At 39.7% G+C, this 25422-nt stretch overlaps 1 protein-coding gene and 1 non-coding gene across 4 annotated transcripts in view; both read left to right on the forward strand.

The window, feature by feature from the left end:
• Positions 1 to 25422, forward strand: part of CKAP5 (cytoskeleton associated protein 5) — a 106838-nt gene that overhangs the window by 64509 nt on the left and 16907 nt on the right. For 2 of the 3 annotated variants that reach the window (XM_032166055.1, XM_058424550.1), the window contains exons 18-34: positions 440 to 534; positions 3298 to 3355; positions 3464 to 3589; positions 6396 to 6535; positions 6681 to 6855; positions 7450 to 7563; positions 8915 to 9043; positions 14322 to 14516; positions 15202 to 15337; positions 17628 to 17716; positions 20092 to 20217; positions 22057 to 22206; positions 22513 to 22716; positions 22930 to 23065; positions 23499 to 23692; positions 24913 to 25085; positions 25320 to 25343. In XM_032166055.1, coding sequence (XP_032021946.1) covers positions 440 to 534; positions 3298 to 3355; positions 3464 to 3589; positions 6396 to 6535; positions 6681 to 6855; positions 7450 to 7563; positions 8915 to 9043; positions 14322 to 14516; positions 15202 to 15337; positions 17628 to 17716; positions 20092 to 20217; positions 22057 to 22206; positions 22513 to 22716; positions 22930 to 23065; positions 23499 to 23692; positions 24913 to 25085; positions 25320 to 25343 — 2264 coding nt within the window. The remainder of the gene's footprint in view (positions 1 to 439; positions 535 to 3297; positions 3356 to 3463; positions 3590 to 6395; positions 6536 to 6680; positions 6856 to 7449; positions 7564 to 8914; positions 9044 to 14321; positions 14517 to 15201; positions 15338 to 17627; positions 17717 to 20091; positions 20218 to 22056; positions 22207 to 22512; positions 22717 to 22929; positions 23066 to 23498; positions 23693 to 24912; positions 25086 to 25319; positions 25344 to 25422) is intronic. The other variant, XM_058424551.1, reaches the window with a different exon arrangement.
• On the forward strand, positions 23193 to 23303 carry LOC116477564 (small nucleolar RNA SNORD67). The gene has a single exon (XR_004250531.1). It is a non-coding gene; the product is annotated as a small nucleolar RNA SNORD67 (small nucleolar RNA).

Raw genomic sequence — 25422 nt, forward strand, 5'->3', positions numbered from 1 at the left:
CGGGGAGACAGACGTGGCAGTGAGCCAAGATCATGCCACTGTACTCCAGCCTGGGCAACAGAGTGAGACTCTGTCTCAAAACAAACAAAAAATTCTATAGAAGGTGAAAGCCCACGAGCTTGAGGCTGCAATGATTGATGATTGTGCCACTGTACTCCTGGGTGACAGAGCAAGACCCTGTCTCTTAAAAAAAAAAAAAAAAAAAAGACATTATAATGCAGAGTAATTGCTTGCTACAAAGCTATAAACAGTCCAGAATGCCTTTAGCCCTACTATCACTCACCTCATTTTCTTGTGTAGGTCCACTCTTGTTCCTAAGGCATTCTTGCAGTTGTTTTAGCATCAGAAAACTGTTTAATGCACATCTGCCTTCATATCGTGCTGTATTTCTATAAGAAATACAAGATAAAACACAGATCCGTTGTTTTTCCCGTTTCAGGTTGTGTCAATGGCTTTTTCACAAAAGAATCCCAAAAATCAGTCAGAAACTCTGAATTGGCTATCAAATGCCATAAAAGAATTTGGTTTTTCTGGGTAAGTCAGAACAAATAAATGTTCTGTCAGTCTCTAAGTCGTGATTTGTCATAGCTATTGCTGTTTATTTCTGAAGAGCGAGAGCTGGATTGTCTCATTTATATAAAATAAAATTACCTTTGTTCTCAAAGGTCTGTATTGGCTTGTGTTCCTGCTTTTTGATATTCACGGAAAGAGTTCTCTAAGTTATTTTTCCTTAAGCATTAATAGCTGTCCCACAGAAAATCCAGTTCCAAGAATTTCTAGTCAAATACATTAGGAAATTTCTGTATATAATTACATTTGTTTAAATACTTACAGTATGCCTTGGTGAGTTAAATGCTGTCAGAAATCCTGCAATAGAAGAGCTTGTTTAACTTTGTTTAACCCACTGTTCCCAAACTTATTTGCATATAGAGCACAGTTGTTTATTTAAAACAAAACTTAATACAGTTTACTTTATTCCAGGTACTTTTAAAAAGCACTTTCTAAATCATAATTCATTTGATTTAATCATCGTAACAACTAAGTGAGGTATTATGTTATCCCTATCTTATAGATGAGGACTAAGGCACAGAAAGTTTAAGTAATTTGGGCCCATCGTAGTTAGGGAAGTGGCAAAACCAAGATTTTAATCCAGGCATTCTAGTTTGGAGAAAGAATGATGTAGCTGCTATACTATGTTGCCTTTCTCTGTGCCATGCTACATTTTGCAACATGCCTGTTAATATCTTGTAAAAGGGTATTTCGAGTTCTACTGATTGAAAAACACTACTCTAGAAGTTACTCAAATAACAAAGAACTGTTTGTTATGTTATTATCTGTGGTGTTCTCCCATAGTTGAGGGTATTGTTGTAATTCCTCTTAATTGTATAGTCTTTGATATAACACAAATCTCTTGGCATGTCACTTATAAAAGCCATAAAAGCCGTGTATTTTCCTCTTTTTTGTTATGATCTTTCATTTATTCATTTATTAAACAATTACATATTGGCCACTACAGTGTTCCAATTGTTTGTTCCAGTCCTTCAGAATACATCATGAACGAAATTAAATTTCTGTTTCATGGGAGTTACATTTGAGTAAAGAAAGATAGGTAATAAACAGTTAAAAATATATATAGAGAGAGAGAGAGAGACAGAGAGACAGAGAGGCAGGCAGGCCGGGCGCGGTGGCTCATGCTTGTAATCCCAGAACTTTGGGAGGCTGAGGTGGGCAGATCACCTGAGGTCAGAAGTTCGAGACCAGCCTGACCAACATGGAGAAACCCCGCTTCTACTAAAAATACAAAATTAGCTGGGTGTGGTGGTGCTGTAATCCCAGCTACTCAGGAGGCTGAGGCAGGAGAATCACTTCAATCCAGGAAGCAGAGGTTACAGTGAGCCAAGATCATGCCATTGATCTCCAGCCTCAGCAACAAGAACAAAACTCCATCTCAAAAAATATATATATTTTTTTTTACATATATATGTTTATGTAAAGCAGGATGAGGGGTTAAATGGACTAATGTGGTATAGTTTAGATGGTGTTGTTTTCTATATAGTAGTTGAAGAGTTCTTCCTGAAAAAATGACATTTGAGCAGAGACCAGGACATGAGAGAGCAAGCTGTGATCATCAGAGAGGAGCATTCTAGACCAAGGGAAGAGCAAATGCCAAAAGCTCTGTGGTAGGAGCACATGTGATGTATTTAAAATAGCAAGGAGTGTATTTCCTTCAGAATGTAGCTATAGAACAATGAGTGAGTGGGTAGGAAGTGGTAGGAGATAAAGCTGGAGAAAGAATGGGTGCCAGGTCATGTGGGGCCTCAACATTTTGAATAAGTTGGGAAGGCATTAGGGGATTTTTGAGCAGAAGAGTAACAGGTTCATATTCTAACTATTGTCAGAGAAAACAGAGAGGAGATCAAAGACAGGAAGACGAATTAGTAGGCCATTGGAATAATCCTGTCGAGAAATTCTGGTGGCTTGGACATAGATTGTAGAAGTGGAAGTGTTATAACTGATATTTAAAAAGTAGAACAGAACAAGAGAGAGACAAGTCAGGGATAACTTCAAAAAGTCAAGGAGAGCCTGAACAACTGGAAGAAAAATGTGGCTCTTTACTGAGGTGGAGAAGACTGGCAGGAACAGGTTTTGGGATTGGAGTGAGGACAATCGGGAGTTTGGTTTCAATATATTAGATGTAGGCTGCCTTCCAGGCATACAAATGGAAATATCACAAAGGCAGCTGGATGACGTGAATCTGGAGTTCAGGAGAGAGTTCAGTATTGGATTTAGGAGTTGTAATTAAGTGTAATAGGATTGTCAGCATATAGATAGTATTTAAAGCTCACTTTAAAGTTAGTGTAGGAGGCTGGGTGCGGTAGCTCACACCTGTAATCCCAGCACTTTGGGAGGCTGAGGCAGGCAGATCACTTGAGGTAAGGAGTGCGAGACCAGCCTGGCCAACATGGTGAAACCCTGTCTCTACTAAAAACAAACAAACAAAAAAAATTAGCTGGGCGTGGTGTTGCACACCTGTAATCTCAGCTACTCAGGAGGCTGAGGCATGAGAATCACTTGAACCAGAGAGGCAGAGGTTGCAGTGAGCTATCATGTACTGTACTCTAGCCTAGGTGACAGAGCAAGACTCTGTCTCAAATAAATAAAATAAAGTTAGTGTAGGAAGAGAAAAAGTGAGAACTTCGCCAAAGGGAGCCAGTCCTAGAGTCTGGCTTTATAAAACTCAATTGAATATTTTGAGGGTTTCATTTGTTTGCTTTTAATTCTGAATGTTTCTTCTAGGTTGAATGTCAAAGCTTTCATTAGCAATGTGAAGACAGCTCTTGCTGCAACAAACCCAGTGAGTACATAACAACATATATAGGGCAGTATTTCCATCTTTGTAGATTTAAAAAGTTATTATTGCCATCTTTGTGATTTAAAAAGTTCTTTTTCTTCTGTCTGGCAGGCTGTGAGGACTGCTGCCATAACCCTGCTTGGCGTGATGTATCTGTATGTTGGTCCCTCTTTGCGAATGTTCTTTGAGGATGAGAAGCCTGCCCTCCTATCCCAGATAGATGCAGAATTTGAGAAGGTAGAATTTCCATAAATGATACAATCTGTTAGTGGACTTGAGAATCTCATTAAGACTAAACTGTTGGATGTGGTGGTGCACGCCTGTAGTCCCAGCTACTCAGGAGTAGCTTAAGCTACAGTTTAAGCGCAGATGTTTTGGGCTGTAGTGTGCTATGCCAGTTGGGTGTCCACACTAAGTTCAGCATTAGTATTGTGACCTCCCAGGAGCTGAGACCACCAGGTTGCCCAAGGAGAGGTGAACTGGCCCAGATCAGAAACAGAGCAGGTCGGCCAGGTGCAGTGGTTCATGCGTGTAATCCCAGCACTTTGGGAGGCCAAGGCAGGAGGACCCCCTGAGCCCAGGAGTTTAAGACCAGCCTGGGCAACAAAATCAGACCTTGTCTCTACAAAAAAAAAATCAAAAAATTAGCCAGGCATAGTGGCACATGCCTGTGGTCCCAGCTACACAGGAGGCCAAGGTGGGAGGATCACCTGAGCCTAGGAGGTTGAGGCTCTAGTGAGCCGTGTTTCTACCACTGTACTCGAGCTTAGGCCACACAGAGAGACCTTTTCTCAAAAGAAAAAAAAAAAAAAGAAACAGAGCAGATCAAAACTCCAGTGCAGATCAGTAGTGGGATCACAACTATGAAGAGCCACTGCACTCCAGCCTGGGTAACATACTGAGACTCTGTCTTTCTGGAATGAAGAATATGTATGTATTTGCTTTTATGCACAATAAAGTATCCCTGGAAGAGTTCATAAGAAATTGATGATTTTGGCTGGGCTTGGTGGCTCACGCCTGTAATCCCATCACTTTGGGAGGCCAAGGCGGGCAGATCACTTGAGGTCAGGAGTTCGAGACCAGCCTGGCCAATATGGCGAAACTCCGTCTCTACTAAAAATACAAAAGTCAGCCAAGTGTGGTGGCACGCCCTGGAATCCCAGCTACTTAGGAGGCTGAGGCATAAGAATCACTTGAACCCAGGAGGCACAGGTTGCAGTGAATCAAGATCATGCCACTGCACTCCAGCCTGGGTGACAGAGCAAGATTCTGTCTCAAAAAGAAAAAAAAAATTTTTTTTATTTGTTGTTTGTTTGTTTTGTTTTTGGGTTGTTTTGTTTGTTTTGAGACGGAGTTTCACTCTTGTTGCCCAGGCTGCAGTACAATGGCACTTCCTGGGCTTATTCCAACCTCCACCTTCCAGGTTCAAGCAATTCTCCTGCCTCAGCCTCCTCAGCTGAGAAGCTGGGATTACAGGCATGTGCCACGATGCCAGGCTAATTTTTGTATTTTTAGTAGAGATGAGGTTTCACCATGTTGGCTAGGCTGGTCTCAAGCTCCTGACCTCTGGTGACCTGCCCATCTTGGCCTCCCAAAGTGCTGGGATTACAGGCGTTAGCCACCAAGACCAGCCAATGGTTTTATGTATAAGGAAGATAACTAGCTACAATATAGAATGGGAGATTTTCCTCTTTATGTTCTTTCATACAATGTCAAACGTTGTAAATGTATTACCTGGTCAAAAAGTACATTAAATATAACATTTTATTTAATTTTTTTTAGAGACAGGGTCTTACTCTGTCACCCAGGCTGGAGTGCATTGGCACAATCATGTCCCACTGCAGCCTCAACCCCCCAGGCTGAAGTGGTCCTCCTGCCTTAGCTCCCAAGTAGCTGGAACCACAGGCACATGCTGTCATGCCCAGCTAACTTTTAAAATTTTTTGTAGAGACAAGGTCTCCCTTTGGTGCCCAGGATGGTCTTGAGCTCCTGGGCTCAAGCACTCCTCCCACCTCAGCCTCCCAAAGTGTTGGGATTACAGGCATGAGCCACTGTTCCTGGCCAAATATAACATTTTTGAAAAATATAAAATAAAAACATAAATTTAAAAACTTGACCCTCCTCGGCCGGGTGTGGTGTCTCACGCCTGTAATCCCAGCACTTTGGGAGGCCGAGGCGGGCAGATCATGAGGTCAGGAGATGGAGACCATCCTGGCTAACACAGTGAAACCCCGTCTCTACTAAAAATACAAAAAATTAGCCAGGTGTGGTGGCGGGCGCTTATAGTCCCAGCTACTCGGGAGGCTGAGGCAGGAGAATGGCATGAACCTGGGAGGCGGAGCTTGCAGTAAGCTGAGATCACGTCACTGCACTCCATCCAGCCTGGGCGACAGAGCAAGACTCCGTCTCAGAAAAAAAAAAAACAAACTTGACCCTCCTCAAATAATATTTCTAACTGAAATTGCTGAGTGTTGGTACACTTGCTCTGTATTGTCTTGAGTATATGAGTCAAAAGATAGCTTCATAATTCTAACAGATTTTGGGGGAATGTTTTGTTTTGGAGACAGAATCTCGCTCTGTCACCCAGGCTGGAGTGCAGTGGGCAATCTCAGCTCACTGCAACCTATGCCTCCTGGGTTCAAGTGATTATCCTGCATTAGCCTCTTGCGTAACTAGGACCACAGGTGTGCACCACCACACCCCGCTAATTTTTGTATTTTTAGTATAGACGAGGTTTCACTGTGTCAGCCAGGCTGGTCTCGAACTCCTGACTTTAGATGATCCACCCGCTTTGGCCTCCCAAAGTACTGGAATTATAAGTGTGAGCCACCACACCCTGCCTTCTAGTAGGTTTTGTATAAAAATACCTTTTGACATGTGGTCTCAAAATTGTAATCTAGGTAGCAGTCAAATACTATTTACTATTTACTGTGTAAATAGGTATTATAAAGGAATGAGAGTTTGACATAGGCACCCTCTCTAATTTGTTTGTTCCCATATCCTATATAAATTTCATTAGCCTTACTCATTCATTTGTGTATAGATGCAGGGACAAAGTCCACCTGCTCCAACCAGAGGAATTTCCAAACATAGCACAAGCGGTACAGATGAAGGAGAAGATGGAGATGAACCAGATGACGGGAGCAATGATGTCGTTGATCTTTTGCCAAGGACGGAGATCAGGTAGGTTCCAGTCTGTGAAATGGTTTATTTCATTCATTGTATTGAATTCTGAATGTTGTCTTCTTTTTGAATTCAGTGAGGGGAACTTATATGATATCATCGTTTTTTTGGAGTCTGGAATTAAAGGTTATTTTCTGTTTTTCAGTGATAAAATCACTTCAGAGTTGGTATCTAAGATTGGTGATAAGAATTGGAAGATTAGGAAAGAAGGCCTAGATGAAGTGGCAGGTATTATTAATGAAGCAAAATTTATCCAACCGAATATAGGTGAACTTCCAACTGCCTTGAAGGGTCGACTCAATGATTCAAATAAAATCTTGGTATGTAGAGCATACGGCTGTTCTTTTTATCTCCCCTCCCCGCTGCTGCAGGAGTTACCTTTTCAGTGTAGCCTTCACTCGCAAAAAATAAGTGGTTACTTTATTTGCTTTGAACTAGAAATAACTGCCTTTAATTTATTAAGTGTATCTCAATATGTGATGGTAGTTGGCAGATTTATTTATCAAATTTTTATGAGTCTCAGGATTTGCTTTTTGCAGGAATCCAATATTGAATATATTTGTATAAAACTGCTTGTAATACACGTAAACATGATAATTTCCGATTTTTAAATGTGGATTTTTATGTCAGGATTTCCTTAAACTAGATTTTACCTTAAAGTTGTAAAGTACTATAATCTCTGGTCTATAAATCTATAAATTCTGATAATCTAGTTTTACGAACTGATGATAAAAAGAGAGGCCACTGCCTAAAAGTTAATTAGAATAAGTAGAATAGCATGACAAGCCAACATCTCTGTCTCTTGAGTAGGCCAGAAATCTCCTGCTGTATTGACAGTATAGCAGCAAATTTACGGAAGTTTGCACGCAACTTGCTTATGGTTTCAACATAAAGTATTGGCTCTTTCCACTCAGGTACAGCAAACGTTGAATATCCTGCAACAACTGGCAGTAGCCATGGGCCCAAATATTAAGCAACATGTAAAAAATTTAGGCATCCCTATCATCACAGTCCTTGGAGACAGCAAGGTAAACCTAACTCTTTTCACCATAGTTCCATTCTGGAATAGGCCAGCCATATCTTGGGTTAAAGATAATTCTCTTTTTAGAGTCACATAAAGACCTTATAAACTTTATAAAGATGAAAGTATTAGAAGAAAAACAGTAAACATTTTTATCTTCCAGGCAATATTAAGGTGACCAGATATCACTTATTAGTTTTGTGACTTTTAGATAAGCTGTCTTCATTGAGGGTCAGTTTTCTGTATCTGTGAAATTTCTTTCTTACAGAATTAAATGAGTGTGTATGTAAGGTACATTTTATTGTGCCTGTCTCATGTAGTATGCACACAATAAATGGTTGCTATTATGATTATAACATAATTGTGTAACATTTTGCTATAGTGAATAAATATGTGAATTTGGAGTTCATTAAGTTATTTTCTACTTTTATTTTTCTGAACTATTAGAGTGGGATCTTCTAGTAGTTCAGCAAGATATTTGTGTTTCATAGTCCTAGAAGTCACTGAAATGTCATTGAAGGTTACAATGTTTAGCCCTAGACTAAATATTTGAATATCTCTATACTGTTGTATAATTTAGTTAACTTGAGGAACTTTCTTTAATATAATTTGTGCTATTTTAATATTAATGTAAATTAATATAAAAACATAACTTTCAGTCAATTTATTAGCAATTTCAGTCTTAACCATTATGATGTGTTTAACATTTAGAATTTCATTCTTTAGCAGACAGACATGGACGTAAATGCCCCCAACTATTCAGGAAACAAAATATAAGAGTTATTCTTTTTTTTTTTTTTTTTAGACGGAGTCTCGCTCTGTCGCCCAGGCTGGAGTGCGGTGGCGCAATCTTGGGTCACTGCAAGCTCCGCCTCCCGGGTTCACGCCATTCTCCTGCCTCAGCCTCTCCGAGTAGCTGGGACTACAGGTGCCCGCCACCACGCCTGGCTAGTTTTTTTGTATTTTTAGTAGAGACGGGGTTTCACCGTGGTCTCGATCTCCTGACCTCGTGATCTGCCCGCCTTGGCCTCCCAAAGTGCTGGGATTACAAGCGTGAGCCACCGCGCCCGGCCTAAGAGTTATTCTTCTTACATGATATTTTATGCCCAGATCACTCACTATTTTGCCTGATTAACTGAGTACACAAGTTTTACAATTTGGAGTTTTATATTTCTACTTTACTTTGGAGTTTTAGTACAATCATAGAACTAGTTTCTGTTTCAGAGAAGATGGTTTCATATATGTTCATGTGGGCCTTAGAGAACCCTCCATTGTTCATGTTCATAAAGCAACAGTGATCACCCCCTACCTCCAAACTGTAGTAGATATTATTTTTGCTGATTATCTTCTCCATTTAGAACAATGTTCGAGCTGCTGCCTTAGCGACTGTGAATGCTTGGGCAGAACAGACTGGCATGAAGGAATGGCTGGAAGGAGAAGATCTTTCTGAAGAGCTCAAAAAGGAAAATCCTTTCTTGAGGCAAGAGGTTAGTATCATAAATTAATCATGTGCATTACTCATGTCATTTACTTCCATAGGGGCTTGGGCCTGTCTGATAAATACGCATTTATGGTTAGAATGAGTTTCATTATAAAACAGTTAATAAAATGAAATCACATTCCTGGGGCCTTTGTGTTCATGTGCTTCCATTTTTTCCTTTCACATGCTTCTTTATCAACAACACTTTTTAGAGGACTAGGCTTTTTGTGGAATTTTTCCCTTTTTTTAAACATTTAAATTGTAAAATCAGAGGTTTTGTGTTTTTTGTTTTTTTTATTATACTTTAAGTTCTGGGATACATGTGCAGAACATGCAGGTTCGTTACATGGGTACACGTGTCATGGTGGTTTGCTGCATCCATCAGCCCGTCATCTTCATTAGGTATTTCTCCTAATGCTATCCCTCCCCTTGCCCCCCAACCCCTGACAGGCCCCAGTGTGTGATGTTCCCCTCCCTGCGTCCGTATGTTCTCATTGTTCAACTCCCACTTACAAGTGAGAAATTGCGGTGTTTAGTGTTCTGTTCCTATGTTAGTTTGCTGAGAATGATGGCTTCCAGCTTCATCCATGTCCCTGCAAAGGACACAAACTCATTCTTCTTCTATGGCTGCATAGTATTCCGTGGTGTATATGTGCCACATTTTCTTTATCCAGTCTAACATGATGGGCATTTGGGTTGGTTCCAAGTCTTTGCTATTGTGAATAGTGCTGCAGTAAACATACATATGCATGTGTCTTTATAGTAGAATGATTTATAATCCTTTGGGTATTACCCAGTAATGGGATTGCTGGGTCAAATGGTATTTCTAGTTCTGGGTCCTTGAGGAATTGCCACACTGTCTTCCACAATAGTTGAACTAATTTACAGTCCGACCAACAGTGTAAAAGTGGTTCCTATTTCTCCACATCCTCTCCAGCATCTGTTGTTTTAATGATCGCCATTCTAACTGGCGTGAGATGGTATCTCATTGTGTTTTGATTTGCATTTCTCTAATGACCAGTGATGATCTTCTTTTCATATGTTTGTTGGACACATAAGTGTCTTCTTTTGAAAGGTTTCTGTTCATATCCTTCACCCACTTTTTGATGGGGTTGTTTTTTTCTTATAAATTTGTTTAAGTTCCTTGTAGATTCTGGATATTAGCCCTTTGTCAGATGGATAGATTGCAAAAATTTTCTCCCATTCTGTAGGTTGCCTGTTCATTCTGATGATAGTTTGTTTTGCCGTGCAGAAGCTCTTTAATTTAATTAGATCCCATTTGTCAATTTTGGCTTTTGTTGCCATTGCTTTTGGTGTTTTAGTCATGAAGTCTTTGTCCATGCCTATGTCCTGAATAGTATTCTAGGTTTTCCTCTAGGGTTTTTATGGTTTGAGGTCTTAGGTTTAATTCTTTAATCCATCTTGAGTTAATTTTTGTATAAGGTGTAAGGAAGGGGTCCAGTTTCAGTTTTCTGCATATGGCTAACCAGTTTTCCCAATACCATTTATTGAATAGTGAATCCTTTCCCCATTGCTTGTTTTTGTCAGGTTTGTCAAAGATCAGATGGTTGTAGATGTGTGGTGTTATTTCTGAGGCCTCTGTTCTGTTCCATTGGTCTATATATCTGTTTTGGTACCAGTACCATGCTGTTTTGGTTACTGTAGCCTTGCAGTATAGTTTGAAGTCAGGTAGCGTGATGCCTCCAGCTTTGCTCTTTTTACTTAGGTTTGTCTTGGCTATACAGGCTCTTTTTTGGTTCCATATGAAATTTAAAGTAGTTTTTTCTAATTCTGTGAAGAGAGTCAATGGTAGCTTGATGGGAATAGCATTGAATCTATAAATTACTTTGGGCAGTATGGCCATTTTCATGATATTGATTTTTCCTATCCATGAGCATGGAATGTTCTTCCATTTGTTTGTGTTCGTTGAGCAGTGGTTTGTAGTTCTCCTTGAAGAGGTAATCCTAGGTATTTTACTCTCTTTGTAGCAATTGTGAATGGGAGTTTGCTCATGATTTGGCTCTCTGTCCATTATTGGTGTATAGGAATGCTTGTGCTTTTCGCACATTGATTTTGTATCCTGAGACTTTGCTGAAGTTGCTTATCAGTTTAAGGAGTTCTTGGGCTGAGAGGATGGGGTTTTGTAAATATACAATCATGTTCTCTGCAAACAGAGATAATTTGACTTCCTCTCTTCCTATTTGAATACCCTTATTTCTTTCTCTTGCCTGATTGCCCTGGCTAGAACTTCCAATAATATGTTGAAAAGGAGTGGTAAGAGAGGGCATCCTTGTCTTATGCCGGTTTTCAAAGGGAATCCTTCCAGCTTTTGCCCATTCAGTATGATATTGGCTGTGGGTTTGTCATAAATAGCTCTTATTAAAATCAGAGGTTTTAATCAGAACATAAAAATAGAGGCTGGGTGCAGTGACTCATGCCTGTAATCCCAGCACTTTGGGAGGCCGAGTGAGCAGATCACTTGAGATCAGGAGTTGGAGACCAGCCTGCCCAACGTGGTGAAACCCTGTCTCTACTAAAAATACAAAAAATTGGCTGGGTGTGGTGGTGTGGGCCTATAATCCCAGCTACTCGGGAGGCTGAGGCAGGAGAATCGCTTGAATCCAGGAGGCAGAGGTTGCAGTGAGCTGAGATCACGCCACTGCACTCCATCCTGGGTAACAGTAAGATTCCATCTCAAAAAACAACAAACAAAAAAATAGTCCAGTTGCAGTGGCTCACACCTGTAATCCCAGCACTTTGGGAGGCCAAGGTGGGTGGATCACCTGAGGTCAGGAGTTCAAGACCAGCCTGGCCAACATGGTGAAACCCCGTCTCTACCAAAAATAGAAAAATTAGCTGGGCATGGTGGTGGTGGGCACCTCTAATCCCAGCTACTCAGGAGGCTGAGACAGGAGAATCACTTGAACCCGGGAGGCAGAGGTTGCAGTGAGCCGAGATCGCGTCATTGCACTCCAGCCTGGGTGACAAAAGCGAAACTTCGTCTCAAAAAAAAAAAAAAAGAAAAATAGAGCATTGAAAAATCCATCAGAGTAATCATAACAACAGAATAACAAAATTCGTGATTATGTCAATTGATGGCAAAAAAGGCATTTGACATATCGAACATGCATTCATGATTAAAACCTCTCAGCAAGTTAGTAACGAAAGAGAATTACCTCAACTTGATATAAGCATCTGCATAACAACCTCTACAGATAATATGAAACTTAATGGTGAGGGCCAGGCGCAGTGGCTCACGCCTGTAATCCCAGCACTTTGGAAGGCCGAGGCGGGCAGATCATGAGGTCAAGAGATCGAGATCATCCTGGCAAACATGGTGAAACCCCGTCTCTACCAGAAATACAAAAATTAGCTGGGTGTGGTGGCACGCGCTTGCAGTCCCAGCTACTTGAGTGGCTGAGGCAGGAGAATCACTTGAACCCAGGAGGCGGAGGTTGCAGTGAGCCAGGATCGCGCCACTGCACTCCAGCTTGAGCGACAGAGCAAGACTCCATCTCAAAAACAAAAACAAACAAACAAAAAAAGAAGAATCACTTTACAGTTAGCTTCCTATATTGCTATATTGCTAATGTAATCAAGATACTGTGATAGTGGTAGTAGGAGGATGGGGTGGAGATAGACACATAGATCATTGGAACAACAGAGAGAACCCAGAAATAGACCCACACTAATATCAACTAATTTTTTACAAAGCTACAAAAATAATTCCATGGAGGAAGTATAGTCTTTTCAACAAATGATTCTGGAGCAATTGGACATCCATAAACAAAAAAATGAACCTCACCCTAAACCTCACTGTCTCAAAACAGATTATGGACTTAAATGTAAAACATAAAACTATAGAACTTTTAAGTGCAAACGAAAATCTCCAGGATGTAAGGCTGGCAAAGAATTCTTAGACTTAAAACCAAAACCATAATCGATAAAAGGAAAGTTGATAAATCGGACCACATGAAAATTAAAAACTTTTACTCTGCAAAAAAAAAAAACCACATGAAAATAATAAAACAAGCTACAGAACAACAGAAAAGATTTGTAAGCCAGTATCCAATAAAGGACTAATATCTAGAATATATAAAGAACTCTGAAAACTCAACAGTAACAACAGAAAAATCAGAAAATGGGTATCCATGGCCAAGCCCGTGAGCAGTGAGCTGAGATGATGCTATTGCACTCCAGCCTGGGTGACAAGAGCAAGACTTGATTTCAAAAAAACAAAAGATGCTCAGTGTTATTAGCAACAGGGAAATGCAAATTAAAGCTACGTTGAAATATCACTATACAATCATCAGAATTGCTAAAGTTAAAAATAATGGTAACGCGAAATGCTGGAGAAACCTAAACAATCATGCATTGCTGCTGGAAATGTACAATGGTACGGCCACTTCAGGAAATAGTTTGGCATTTTCTAATAAAACTAAACATACAGTTACTATATGAGCCAGCAATTGCACTCTTGGGCATTTATTTCAGAAAAATGAAAATTTATGTCCATACAAAAATTTATGTACAAATATTCATACAACTTCAATCATAGTAGCCAAAAACTGAGATTATAGCTCAAGGGTAGAGCATTTTACTGCATAATAGACAAAAACTAGAAACAGTTCAGATACCTGTCAGTAGGTGAATGGTTAAATCTCTTGTACATCCATACATGGAATACTATTTAGCAATTAAGAACAAACTGCTGGTAAATACAATAATACAGATAAATCTCCAAGGAATTGTGCTGCATGACTGAAGCCAATCCCACTGGCCTGCGAGCCAAGATTATGCCATTGCCCTCCAGCCTGGGTGACGGGAGTGAAACCCTGTCTCAAAAATGAAAAATACAAATATGAACGATTTTAGGGATATATAGAAGAAAAATGTCAACATAAGGCAAAAAATAGAAGTCTTGGTAAAATTTGTAACCTTCTGATCACAATAAGTGCTTTGGGTCTTCTAGCTAAATATTTTTCAGAACTAAAGGGAGATAAGTAAAAGTTTTTCATCTTTAAGATGTATTAAAGCTTTATAATTTAATACCCAAATATAGTCCAAAGAAATGTGTCCTTATCTTAAAGATGATTGTCATCATTGCATATATTATTTAAATATAGCACAGTTCTTGAATTATGAAAAGTACTGATTTCATATTGGAAAGTTACAGTGTGAAAGCTGATTCAGTGCTTGAGACTAATGAAATCAGTAAGCCTGAGATCATAAATGATAACAGTCTTCATGTGAAGTGTGTAACTAGTCCTTATTTCTTTTGGCAGCTTCTGGGCTGGCTGGCTGAGAAACTACCTACTCTTCGTTCCACTCCTACAGACCTTATCCTTTGTGTTCCTCATCTCTACTCCTGCCTAGAAGATCGAAATGGAGATGTGCGAAAGAAGGCCCAAGATGCTTTGCCATTCTTCATGATGCATTTAGGATATGAAAAAATGGCCAAGGCTACTGGGAAACTAAAGGTACTACTTCTTGTTGCTGCTATTGCTGTTAAAAGCTATTAAAAAATATATTTAACATTGGCCGGGCACAGCGGCTCACGCCTGTAATCCCAACACTTTGGAAGGCCGAGGCAGGTGGATCACCTGAGGTCAGGAGTTCAGGACCAGCCTGGCCAACATGGTGAAACCCCATCTCTACAAAAACAAAAAAATTAGCCGGGTTTGGTGGCACATGCCTGTAATCTCAGCTATTTGGGAGGCTGAGGCAGGAGAATTGCATGAACCCAGGAGGCAGAGGTTGCAATGAGCTGAGATCGTGCCACTGCACTCCAGCCTGGGCAACAAGAGAGAAACTCCGTCTCAAAAAATATATATATTAAACCTGAATTTATATGAGGAAAAAACCATATTACCTCCTGTGAGTCTCAATTTGAAATCATAACAAGCAAAAATAAAATATTAAGCAGTGTAGAAGTAAAAATCTGACCTCACAGGGGTGAAAACTGTGACCTTCTAGAATGATACCTACCTTAGTGTGACTTCATAATGTGTGTGACTTCTCTGACACCATGTACTGCCTCCCTTACTTCAGTGGTATTTCAAAACTAGGAGCTCTCAGTCATTTGTTTGACAGAGGATTTGTTCATGTTTTGTACGACTTTGTCATTTATGTGATCTCACTTTTTATGTTATTTTGTCTCTCTAGCCAACTTCTAAAGATCAGGTATTGGCCATGCTAGAGAAAGCCAAAGCTAACATGCCAGCCAAGCCTGCTCCACCCACTAAAGCAACTTCTAAACCAATGGGAGGGTCCGCTCCAGCCAAATTCCAGCCTGCATCAGGTAACTCTATCTTAAGAGGGTTAAAGGGGAAGGAAATAGCCCTGAGGAACTCTAAAAAGACATTCAGCCTTGTCTTTTTAAAATCACATTTCCTTACAGCGTAGATCCAAGCTCTCCTTCCTTCTCTGATTACTTTCCTTTCACAAACACTTGTCAAGTAGTCAAGTACCTGTTTTATGCCAAGAACTGTACTAAGGGTACAAAGGTGACTAATTTGGTTTCTAATTCTAAAAAGTTTTTTTGTTTTTGTTTTGTTTTGTTTTTAGAGATGGGGTCTTGCTCTGTCACCCAGGAGGGAGCGTAGTGGCGTGATCATAGCTCACTGCAACTTCGAACTCCTGGGCTCAAGTGTTCCTTCTGCCTCATCCTCCCAAGTTGCTAGGACTACAGGCATGCGCCATCACACCTGGCTAAATTTTTTACCTTTTATAAAGATGAGGTTTTGTTGTGATGCGCAGGCTGGTCTCAAACTCCTGGCCTCAGGCGATCCTCCCATCTCATTCTCCTAAAGTGCTGGACTTACAGACTTGAACCACCACACCCGACCCCAAAAGGAGTTTTGGAATAGCACATTAAAATAGTCCTTTCTGAAGTGTTGCATCCTACATTTCCACAACTATTTTCTGCTCCTGGATACTATAATTAGAGGAGGAATTGGGAGAATCTAGCTTAATCCACTTTATTAACCTTCTTTAAGGGAAAATTCTTGATTTCTTTATCCTGATATTAAAATTCCATAATAGGCTGGGCACAGTGGCTCATGCTTGTAATCCCAGCACTTTGGGAGGCCAAGGCCAGTGGATCACTTGAAGTCAGGAGTTTGAGATCAGCCTGGCCAACATGGAGAAACCCCACCTCTACTAAAAATACAAAAATTAGCTAGGTATGGTGGCACATACCTGTAATCCAAGCTGCTCAGGAGGCTGAGGCAGGAGAATCGCTTGAATCCGGGAGGCAGAGGTTGCAGTAAGCCAAGATCACGCCACTGCAGTCCAGCCTGGGGGACAGAGCAAGACTCTGTCTCGAAATAAATAAATAAAAATAAATAAAATTTGATAATATATAACCTGTGACCAATTCATTTTTAGACTTACTGCTTAAACAAAACAATATTCTTGAATTTAGTGGAATAGAAATTGTTGATGCTATAAAGTTAGAAATTTTACAGCCTGAGCAACATGGCAAAACCCCATCTCTACAAAAATTACAAAAATTAGCCAGCTACCCAGGAGGCTGAGGTGGGAGGATCACTTCAGCCCAGGAGGTTGAGGCTTCAATGAGCCACGATTGCACCACTGCACTCCAGCCTGGGTGACAAAGCCAGAACTAGTCTCAAAAAAAAAAAAAAAAATTTACATGTGTAAAACTCTTTATTAAAGTACATATTCAGTTTTTATTGGAATCTTGCTATGTAGCAGATACTGAATATCAAAGATGTCCTTACCTTTAAGAAAGTATCAGTCTGGGCTGGGCATGGTGGCTCACGCCTGTAATTCCACCACTTTGAGAGGACAAGGAGGTCAAGACTAGCCTGGGCAACATAGTGAGACCCCGTCTCTAAAAAAAAAAAAAAAAAAAATTGTTTTAAATAGTTGGGCTTGGTGGTGCATGCCTGTAGTCCCAGCTATTTAGGAGGCTGAGGTAGGAGGACTGTTTTAGCCAGGGAGGTCAAGGCTGCAGTGAACCCTGATCGTGCTATTGCACTCTAGTCTGTGTGACAGAAACCCTGTCTCTAAAACAAATGAAACTACAGTTTAAATGTTGGTAAATGAGATACCAATTTTCTGAATTAATTTCTCTCTTATGCTTAAAGAGCGATTTGGGGAGAAAAATTATTAGGAAAAAAAAATCTAAGCCAGGCACAGTGGCTCACGCCTGTAATCCCAGCACTTTGGGAAGCCAAGGTGGGTGGATTGCTTGAGCCCAGGAGTTTGAGACCAGCCTGGGCAACATGGCGAAACACTGTCTCCACAAAAATTACAAAGAAAATTAGCTGGATGCGGTGGGCCTGTAGTCCCAGCTACTAGGGAGGCTGAGGTGGGAGAATTCATTGAGTCCAGGAGGTCAGGGCTGCAGTGAGCACCTTGAAGGCACCACTGTACTCCAGCCTGGGAGACGGAGCAAAATCCTGTCTCATAAAAAAAAAAAAAAAAAAAAAAACAACTAACTGAAAACATCTTATAAATTGATACATTTAAGGCTGCAAGCTTCCTGGTCATCATTACATATTTAACCTGTCCAAAATAAAATGATATTAAAGTTTATAGTATATACTTTTTTTTTCTCAAAGCACCTGCTGAAGATTCTATTTCCAGCAGTACAGAACCCAAACCTGATCCAAAAAAGGCCAAAGCTCCAGGATTATCCTCTAAAGCAAAGGTATGTTAACTCTGTATACTTCGATGTAGACTTGCTTTTTTTTTTTTTTTTTTTTTTTGAGACATACTGAGTCATTCTATTAGGAAGGATCATATTATATATAAAAGAACATCACTGCTGTTGATATTATCAAATTAGTTATACAAATTTCTGTGGCTCATTTTTAATAACGTCCTAAAATGGAGACATCCTGCTCTCAAGAGGTGCTGTCATCTTCCTTTCATGTAGATTTTCGGGGAAAGATTTACTTTATTGAAAGAAGAAAGGGCCGGGCACAGTGGCTCACGCCTGTAATCCCAACACTTTGGGAGGCTGAGGCAGGCGGATCACCTGAGGTCAGGAGTTCAAGACCAGCCTGGCCAACTGGAGAAACCCTGTCTCCCCTAAAAATACAAAAATACAAACTACAACTGGAGAAACCCTGTCTCTCCTAAAAATACAAAAATTAGCTGGGCATGGTGGCACACCTGTAATCCCAGCTACTCGGGAAGTTGAGGCAGGAGAATTGCTTGAACCCAGGAGGCAGAGGTTGCAGTGAGCCAAGATCTCACCATTGCACTCCAGCCTGGATGACAGAGTGAGACTCAGGAAAAAAAAAAAAAAAAGGAGAAAGAAAGCATTTGTAGCTCTGGCATAATAAACACTTTAGGCTGATTTGGATTTAAGAAAAGGAAGTTAAATCAACCTCCTTCAAATGTGGCACTGTTGTCATCATACTAGAAGATGTTTCGGTTAGTCTGCAGGGAAATATCTTTTGTCCCAGTGGGATTTATTTTGATGCATCACCAATTCTTTTACTATTCATGGAGAGTTGGACAATTTAAAGCACTGTGTTCAAATGTTCAACTTTATCCCCTGGGTGATTTTTTCATTTAATTAAGTTTTTAAATCACAGAAAATTGTCATTATCTCTATCAAGATTCAGATTAATAAACATTTTCAGAGTGTTAATTATTTAATACTTACAAAAGGAAAACTGCAAAATTGTGCAATGGGTAGTAAATCTAATAGTCTAAATAAAGAATTATTTAATTTACTTCCTGTAATTGATGAAAAAATATAGAGAACGTTTTTTAGCCAGTACATGTATTATTACACCCCCATTTTGGAGTACACACTCTAGGGCCTTTCTTCTAAATATTACAATAAACCATTTTTCTTCCCTATGCTCAGGCCCTTTAACTCCTCAGTGAATTAATTTAAATGGGTAATTATCTTCAGCTATCCAATGACGTTGTTCTTTTCCTGTCTGCCTGTCCTCATCCCAAATTTAACAAGTGCTTATTTTAGTTTTGATCACGAGTGTTTTGCAGTATTTTTGACTCCGTTCTTAATGCCATAATTTTTTTTCCAATCTTTTTAAACTTACAAAGCAGTTTCATATAAATGATCTCATATTTGTTTGGTCTGAATGACTTTAGTGTTTATACTAGAAAGAAATTCTGGCCAACTAGAAATAGTGGCCGTGCTACATTTATAATAATAATGATTCCAGTAATGAAATTTGAATTTTACCTTAAATATATGTACTATTGTTTACTATTTTCTTTCTATCTGATATGAAGATTTTAAATCTTGGATTATTTTTTAAAACCACTTTAGTGACTTAAGTATTTAAAGCATTTCTTGTAACTTTCTCTAGAAGCAAGTTCAAAAGGTCTTCAGTTATACTGTTATGAGATACATTTAAATATCAATGGAAAGAAACAGAAAAGCTTTCAAACTAGTGTTTTGAAATGTGTAAATGCCATTCAAGATGTCATTAATGGCTGAGGTGGGTGGATCACTTGAGGTCAGGAGCTCAAGACCAGCCTGGACAACATGGTGAAACCCTGTCTCTACTAAAAATACAAAAATTAGCCAGGGGTGGTGGTGGGCGCCTGTGGTCCCACCTACTGAGGAGGCTGAGTCAGGAGAATCACTTGAACCCAGGAGGTGGAGATTGCAGTGAGCTGAGATCATACCACTGCACTCCAGCCTGGGCGACAGAGTGAGACTCCATCTCAAAAAAAAAAAAAAAGATGTCATTAATATGGAAAGCTATAAATAGTGTTGAAGATTTCAAGAAAAAAAAAAACAATTATCCAATAAACAAAAAGTTTGTGACCTAGACTGATGATCAGTAATAGCAGCTTTTCCAGCTACATGACATGCCAGTCCAAGAACTAACCAACAGTTACTTAAGAATATTCTCAGAAAAATTTCTAGAGAGCCTGTTCAAAAACATATACAAGATTCTGTGATGCACGTTTTTTCATGTGAAATATCATGTAGAAAGATATCTCTGTTTTCTACAGTGCCCTTTTATTGGGCGGCAGCATCATATTCTTAAGAAGTGGCCAAGCTAATCAGTATTCCCTGAACCTTGGTTGTAGAGTGCACAAGGGAAGAAGGTGCCAAGCAAAACCAGCTTAAAGGAGGATGAAGACAAATCTGGGCCTATTTTTATTGTTGTTCCAAATGGAAAAGAGCAAAGGATGAAAGATGAAAAAGGATTGAAGGTAAGGAAGGATTAAGAATCGTCAGGAGATTTTTGCTTGTATTGTTGTTCAAGAATAATTTTGCTGTCTGAAATTCATGTTATTGTTTAATATCTAGGAATTAAGTGTTTCTTTTGCTTATAAATTATATTATTCTTTAGTTTATGGGAGCATTAATTCCTACAAAAGAAACTATAGAATAGAGTTATTGCTTATTTTTCCCTGTAAGTAGAAATAAATGATTTAGTAGCTTTTTTGGTATCTTCATTTTTAAAATCAGAGAATGGAATGTATTCATTGATTTTTTTTTTTTAATTAACTGGATGTATAAGCTTCTTCATTAATCCTTCTTTTTTAAGACCTTACAAGGCAGATTTTGTGACTGTCTAGTTCAGTCATTTCTCTTATGTAGCTTTGATTTCATTAGATACTTAAATTTGTTTTCAAAATATATAATCTTTTTTAAAAATTATATGCAGTACAGAAAGTGCAAAGTATCGTATGAAAAGCATGTCTCTGTTCCAGTATCCATCCACAGGGAGGATATTAGTCCTCATTTTTTCAATGTATTACTCCAGAAATATTTTATACCTCTACTATCATATGTATATTTTTATATAGCCCTCCTTTTATACAGATGGCATATACAGACATGCCATACTGTTTGTTCTGTATCTATTTTCTTTTAATGATGTTTGAAATATCTGAAAGATCATTCGTATCTGTGTATATATGTGTGTATCACTGTTTGTATTGGTGCATTATATGTATGTACCTTTCTTTATCCTTCGCCCACTATGTTGGACATTTACGTTGTTTCTGGTCTTTCACTATTACAAACACTGCTGCTGTGAATATCTTTGAATGTAGGTCTTTGTACACATATGTGAGTGTATCTATATTAAACTCCTAGAATGATGATATGCATAATTTTGATAGATATTTCAAATTTTCTCTTTTTTTTTTTTTTTGAGACAGAGTCTTGCTCTGTCCCCCAGGCTGGAGTGCAGTGGAGCGCTCTCGGCTCACTGCAAGCTCTGCCTCCTGGTTCACGCCATTCTCCTGCCTCAGCCTCCCGAGTAGCTGGGACTACAGGCGCCTGCCACCACGCCCGGCTAATTTTTTTTTGTATTTTTAGTAGAGACGGGGTTTCACCGTGTTAGCCAGGATGGTCTCGATCTCCTGACCTCATGATCCGCCCGCCTCGGCCTCCCAAAGTGCTGGGATTACAGGCTTGAGCCACCGCGCCCGGCCTCAAATTTTCTCTCTATCAAAGATGTGGCAGCAGTGTCCACCATGTTATATAGTTACATGTAGGATTGATTTTTTTTTTTCTTTAGTAAGAATTGCAAGGCCAGGCACAGTGGCTTATGCCTGTCATCCCAACAATTTGGGAGGCTAAGGCAGGCAGATTGCCTGAGCCCAGGAATTCAAAACCAGCCTGGACAACATATTGAGACTTCGTCTCTACAAAAAAAATTTTTTAATTAGCTGGGCAGAGTGGTGCATGTCTGTAGTCCCAGCTACTTGGGGGGCTAAGGCAGAAGAATCACTTGAGCCTGGGAGGTTAATGCTACAGTGATCTATGATCGTGCCACTGCACTCTGCCGTGCCCAGGCAACAGGCGAGACTCTGTCTCAAAAACAATTCCAAAAATTTATATTCCTAGAAGATTTTCAGAGTTGTTAAGCTTCAAGAAGTATGACACTTTGAAATTCGCATTCATATTTAATTACAAATGAATATTGTTGAATTTTTAAATATTTTATTAAATTGTTCCTGCAGCTGCATTATATAAGGCTCTCTACATCATTTCAGTTGAACACCCTGTAGCCCCTTTTCACTGTTTGTTTTTTCCAGGTGCTAAAGTGGAATTTTACTACCCCACGGGATGAATACATTGAGCAACTAAAGACTCAAATGTCTAGCTGTGTGGCTAAATGGTTACAAGATGAGATGTTTCACTCCGACTTTCAGCATCATAACAAAGCCCTGGCTGTTATGGTTGATGTAAGTCTGCAATAGATAAATATACATGTATCTCAGACATGTAAAAATACTGAGCCCTATGAAATAATCTGAAGTTTGCATGACTTGAAATGGAAGTAGAATATACTATGTTCTCTATTTTTAGAGCTGTCTTATTATTTGGTAGAATAAATGAATGTGTGTGTATATTTTTTAGGTCTTAATTGAAGGCTTAAAAATCTGTCATTTTCTTTTTGGGCTCCAATAAAATTTAAGAGATACTTGCCTAGTAGAATTAAGATTTTGATTATTCTTATTTGTGGGAGTTTTGTTTTGTTTTATTTTAAGCACCTGGAGAGTGAAAAAGAAGGTGTTATTGGTTGCCTGGATCTTATCTTAAAGTGGCTTACCCTGAGGTTTTTTGACACCAATACAAGCGTCCTGATGAAAGCACTAGAATATTTAAAATTGCTCTTCACCTTGCTAAGTGAGGAAGAATATCATCTTACTGAGAATGAAGCATCTTCCTTCATCCCCTATCTTGTCGTCAAGGTAATGTGGTGTTCTCTCTCTGGGAGACTGCTCAAGTTCCCAGCTGACCTCAGTTTCTATATTTTTATTTCCTCTCCCTTTTTTACTGATGATATCATGGTACCTTCCCCACTCATCCCTATTTCCCTATTCTTTCAAAACATAGTAATGCATGGGAGAATCATTGCTACTTAGGAAATGCCTCACTTAATCATTATTTTCCTTGTTGACTAGGTTGGAGAGCCAAAGGATGTCATTCGTAAAGATGTTCGTGCCATCCTGAACCGGATGTGCCTTGTCTACCCAGCTAGCAAGATGTTTCCCTTTATCATGGAAGGAACCAAATCCAAAAACTCTAAGCAGAGAGCAGGTGAAGCAAACAGTTTAAACTGAGATGTGAATCTCTGCAGCAGTAGCCTATAGAAGAAATAGTTTATAGATGAACAAATAAATTTCTCCAGTGCCTGTGTAGTTGATTCCAACCACCTGATTTAGACTGTGAGAGTGATGAGTTGCACACTGGTGGAGCCATGGTATCAGGTGATACAGGCACCACTCAGTATCACCCTGGTGACAAAATCAAGTGCACAGGGGCCATCTGACTCACAGGCATCTCTTCCTTTCAGGAGCACTTGCTGAAATACCATTTTTTCACTGAGAGAAGGCAGTAAACAAAAAATCCTAGGCAGAGCCAGAGTAAGATTTTAGTCCTTCATATATGCCAAGGGAAATTTCTCTAGTAAGGATAAGTCTCTGTCCCAAATATGTGTTGTCTCATTAATCTAGCCTTTCTCCCCCATCAGAGTGCCTGGAAGAGCTGGGATGTCTGGTTGAGTCCTATGGCATGAATGTTTGCCAACCAACCCCAGGAAAAGCCTTAAAGGAAATAGCTGTTCACATAGGAGACCGTGACAATGCTGTACGCAATGCTGCACTCAACACCATTGTAACGGTGTACAATGTACATGGGGATCAGGTGTTCAAACTGATTGGAAATGTGAGTGACTTCTCTGAACACTGTCGGCATGTCGTGTAAAGAATTGCAAGATCTCCTAGGTGTTAGGTTTCCTGTCCTCTCAACTGTAGCTAAGTTTTTACTACTTTTTAGTCAGCTCAACCTATCAATGTGTCCTAGAATCCAGATAGACCCTTGAGGTGTCTCTGATTAGGCTGTTCTAATGGAAATCAAGTTTTCTTTTCTGAGCATTCTATTCATAGCAAATTTGCTTTAGAAATGAGTGCTATTTTTGAATCAAGAAATCTGAGCTAGTCTTGGGTTTAAATTCTGCCTGGCAGTCTGCTCTGTAATTTTTACTGCATCGAGTTTTTGGTTAAAAAGTGCTTATTTGTGTATAGTGTGGATGCTAGTATCTGTCAGATCACATCTTGCGCTACAGCCGTGAGCCAGTTTTCCACTCACATTAGGTTCTGCCTCTGACCTCTTATTTCGTTTGAGTGAGTCTGGACCTCCGTCTTCAGTTACCTCATAGTGTCACCATATATTTACACTGGGCTTAAATACGTTTACTTATATTTTCTAATTAAATTCTCACTACTACCCAGTGAAGAATATAAAGCAGTTGGGAATTTTACAGATGACCAAAAATGAAGTTTCTTGCCCATAGTCACACAGCTAGATAGTGGTGACAAAACAAAAATGGGGAAGCTTCATTTAATTTTTGACCTTTTTATTTGTAGTTACTAATTGGCTTTCTTTTTTATCCTTTCTTTCTTTTTTTTTTTTTTTTTTGAGACAGGGTCTTGCTCTGTCACCTAGGTTGGAGTGCAGTGGTGTGATCATGGTTCACTGCAGCCTCGACCTCCCGGGCTCAAGTGATCCTCTGACTTCAGCCTCCTGAGTAGCAAGGACTACAGGCACGTGCCACCACGCCCAGCTAATTTTTATACTTTTTGTAGAGATGGGGTTTCACCATGTTGCCCAAGCTGGTATCAAAACTCCTGGGCTCAAGTGATCCTCCTGCTTTGGCCTCCCAAAGTGCTGGGATTACAAGCATGAGCCACTGTGCCCAGCCCCTCTCCTTCTTTCATATCTCCTCTTCCTATAGCAGCTAGGCAGGTATTAACAGTAGTTGATTTTGAAATGTGGTGCTTTGAAAGTAAACATGTCCTAACATAGAAGGTTCTATTTGTTTTGATATGAAAATAGATACTATTGAGTTATCCAGTTAGGTTTCTAAATTTGGCCTCTTTTTACAGCTTTCTGAAAAGGATATGAGCATGCTTGAGGAGAGGATTAAGCGGTCAGCAAAGAGACCCTCTGCTGCACCAATAAAACAGGTGGAAGAGAAACCTCAGCGTGCACAGAACATAAGCTCCAATGCCAACATGTTACGCAAGGGACCAGCTGAGGACATGTCTTCCAAACTCAAGTATGTAGATGGAGATACTTGTCTGAGAGCATCTCCATGGCCTTTGCCTGGTGTGCTCACAGCCTGTCCTGTAACATAATCTTGAGTTCTTGTAGCCATTATCATGCATGACAGAGTCTGGGTAAATGTATTGTAACCAGATGTTTGATCCTTCAGTCTTCATTGTCTTTGTCTTTGTCTCAAAACCACTTCTAAATGGTCTTGTGCCTTCTTTCACTGCTTTTCCGTGGACAGAATTATGTATCGCACTTATAGGATGTAAGTACTGCCTGCTAATTTCTCATTAGCAGGGCTCTTATATCTTTCTAACTTCTGACTTGGATTCATCCCCTCTGGA

Source organism: Hylobates moloch, unplaced genomic scaffold, assembly GCF_009828535.3.
Source record: "Hylobates moloch isolate HMO894 unplaced genomic scaffold, HMol_V3 SCAFFOLD_11, whole genome shotgun sequence".
In the NCBI taxonomy this organism is placed as follows: Eukaryota; Metazoa; Chordata; class Mammalia; order Primates; family Hylobatidae; genus Hylobates; species Hylobates moloch.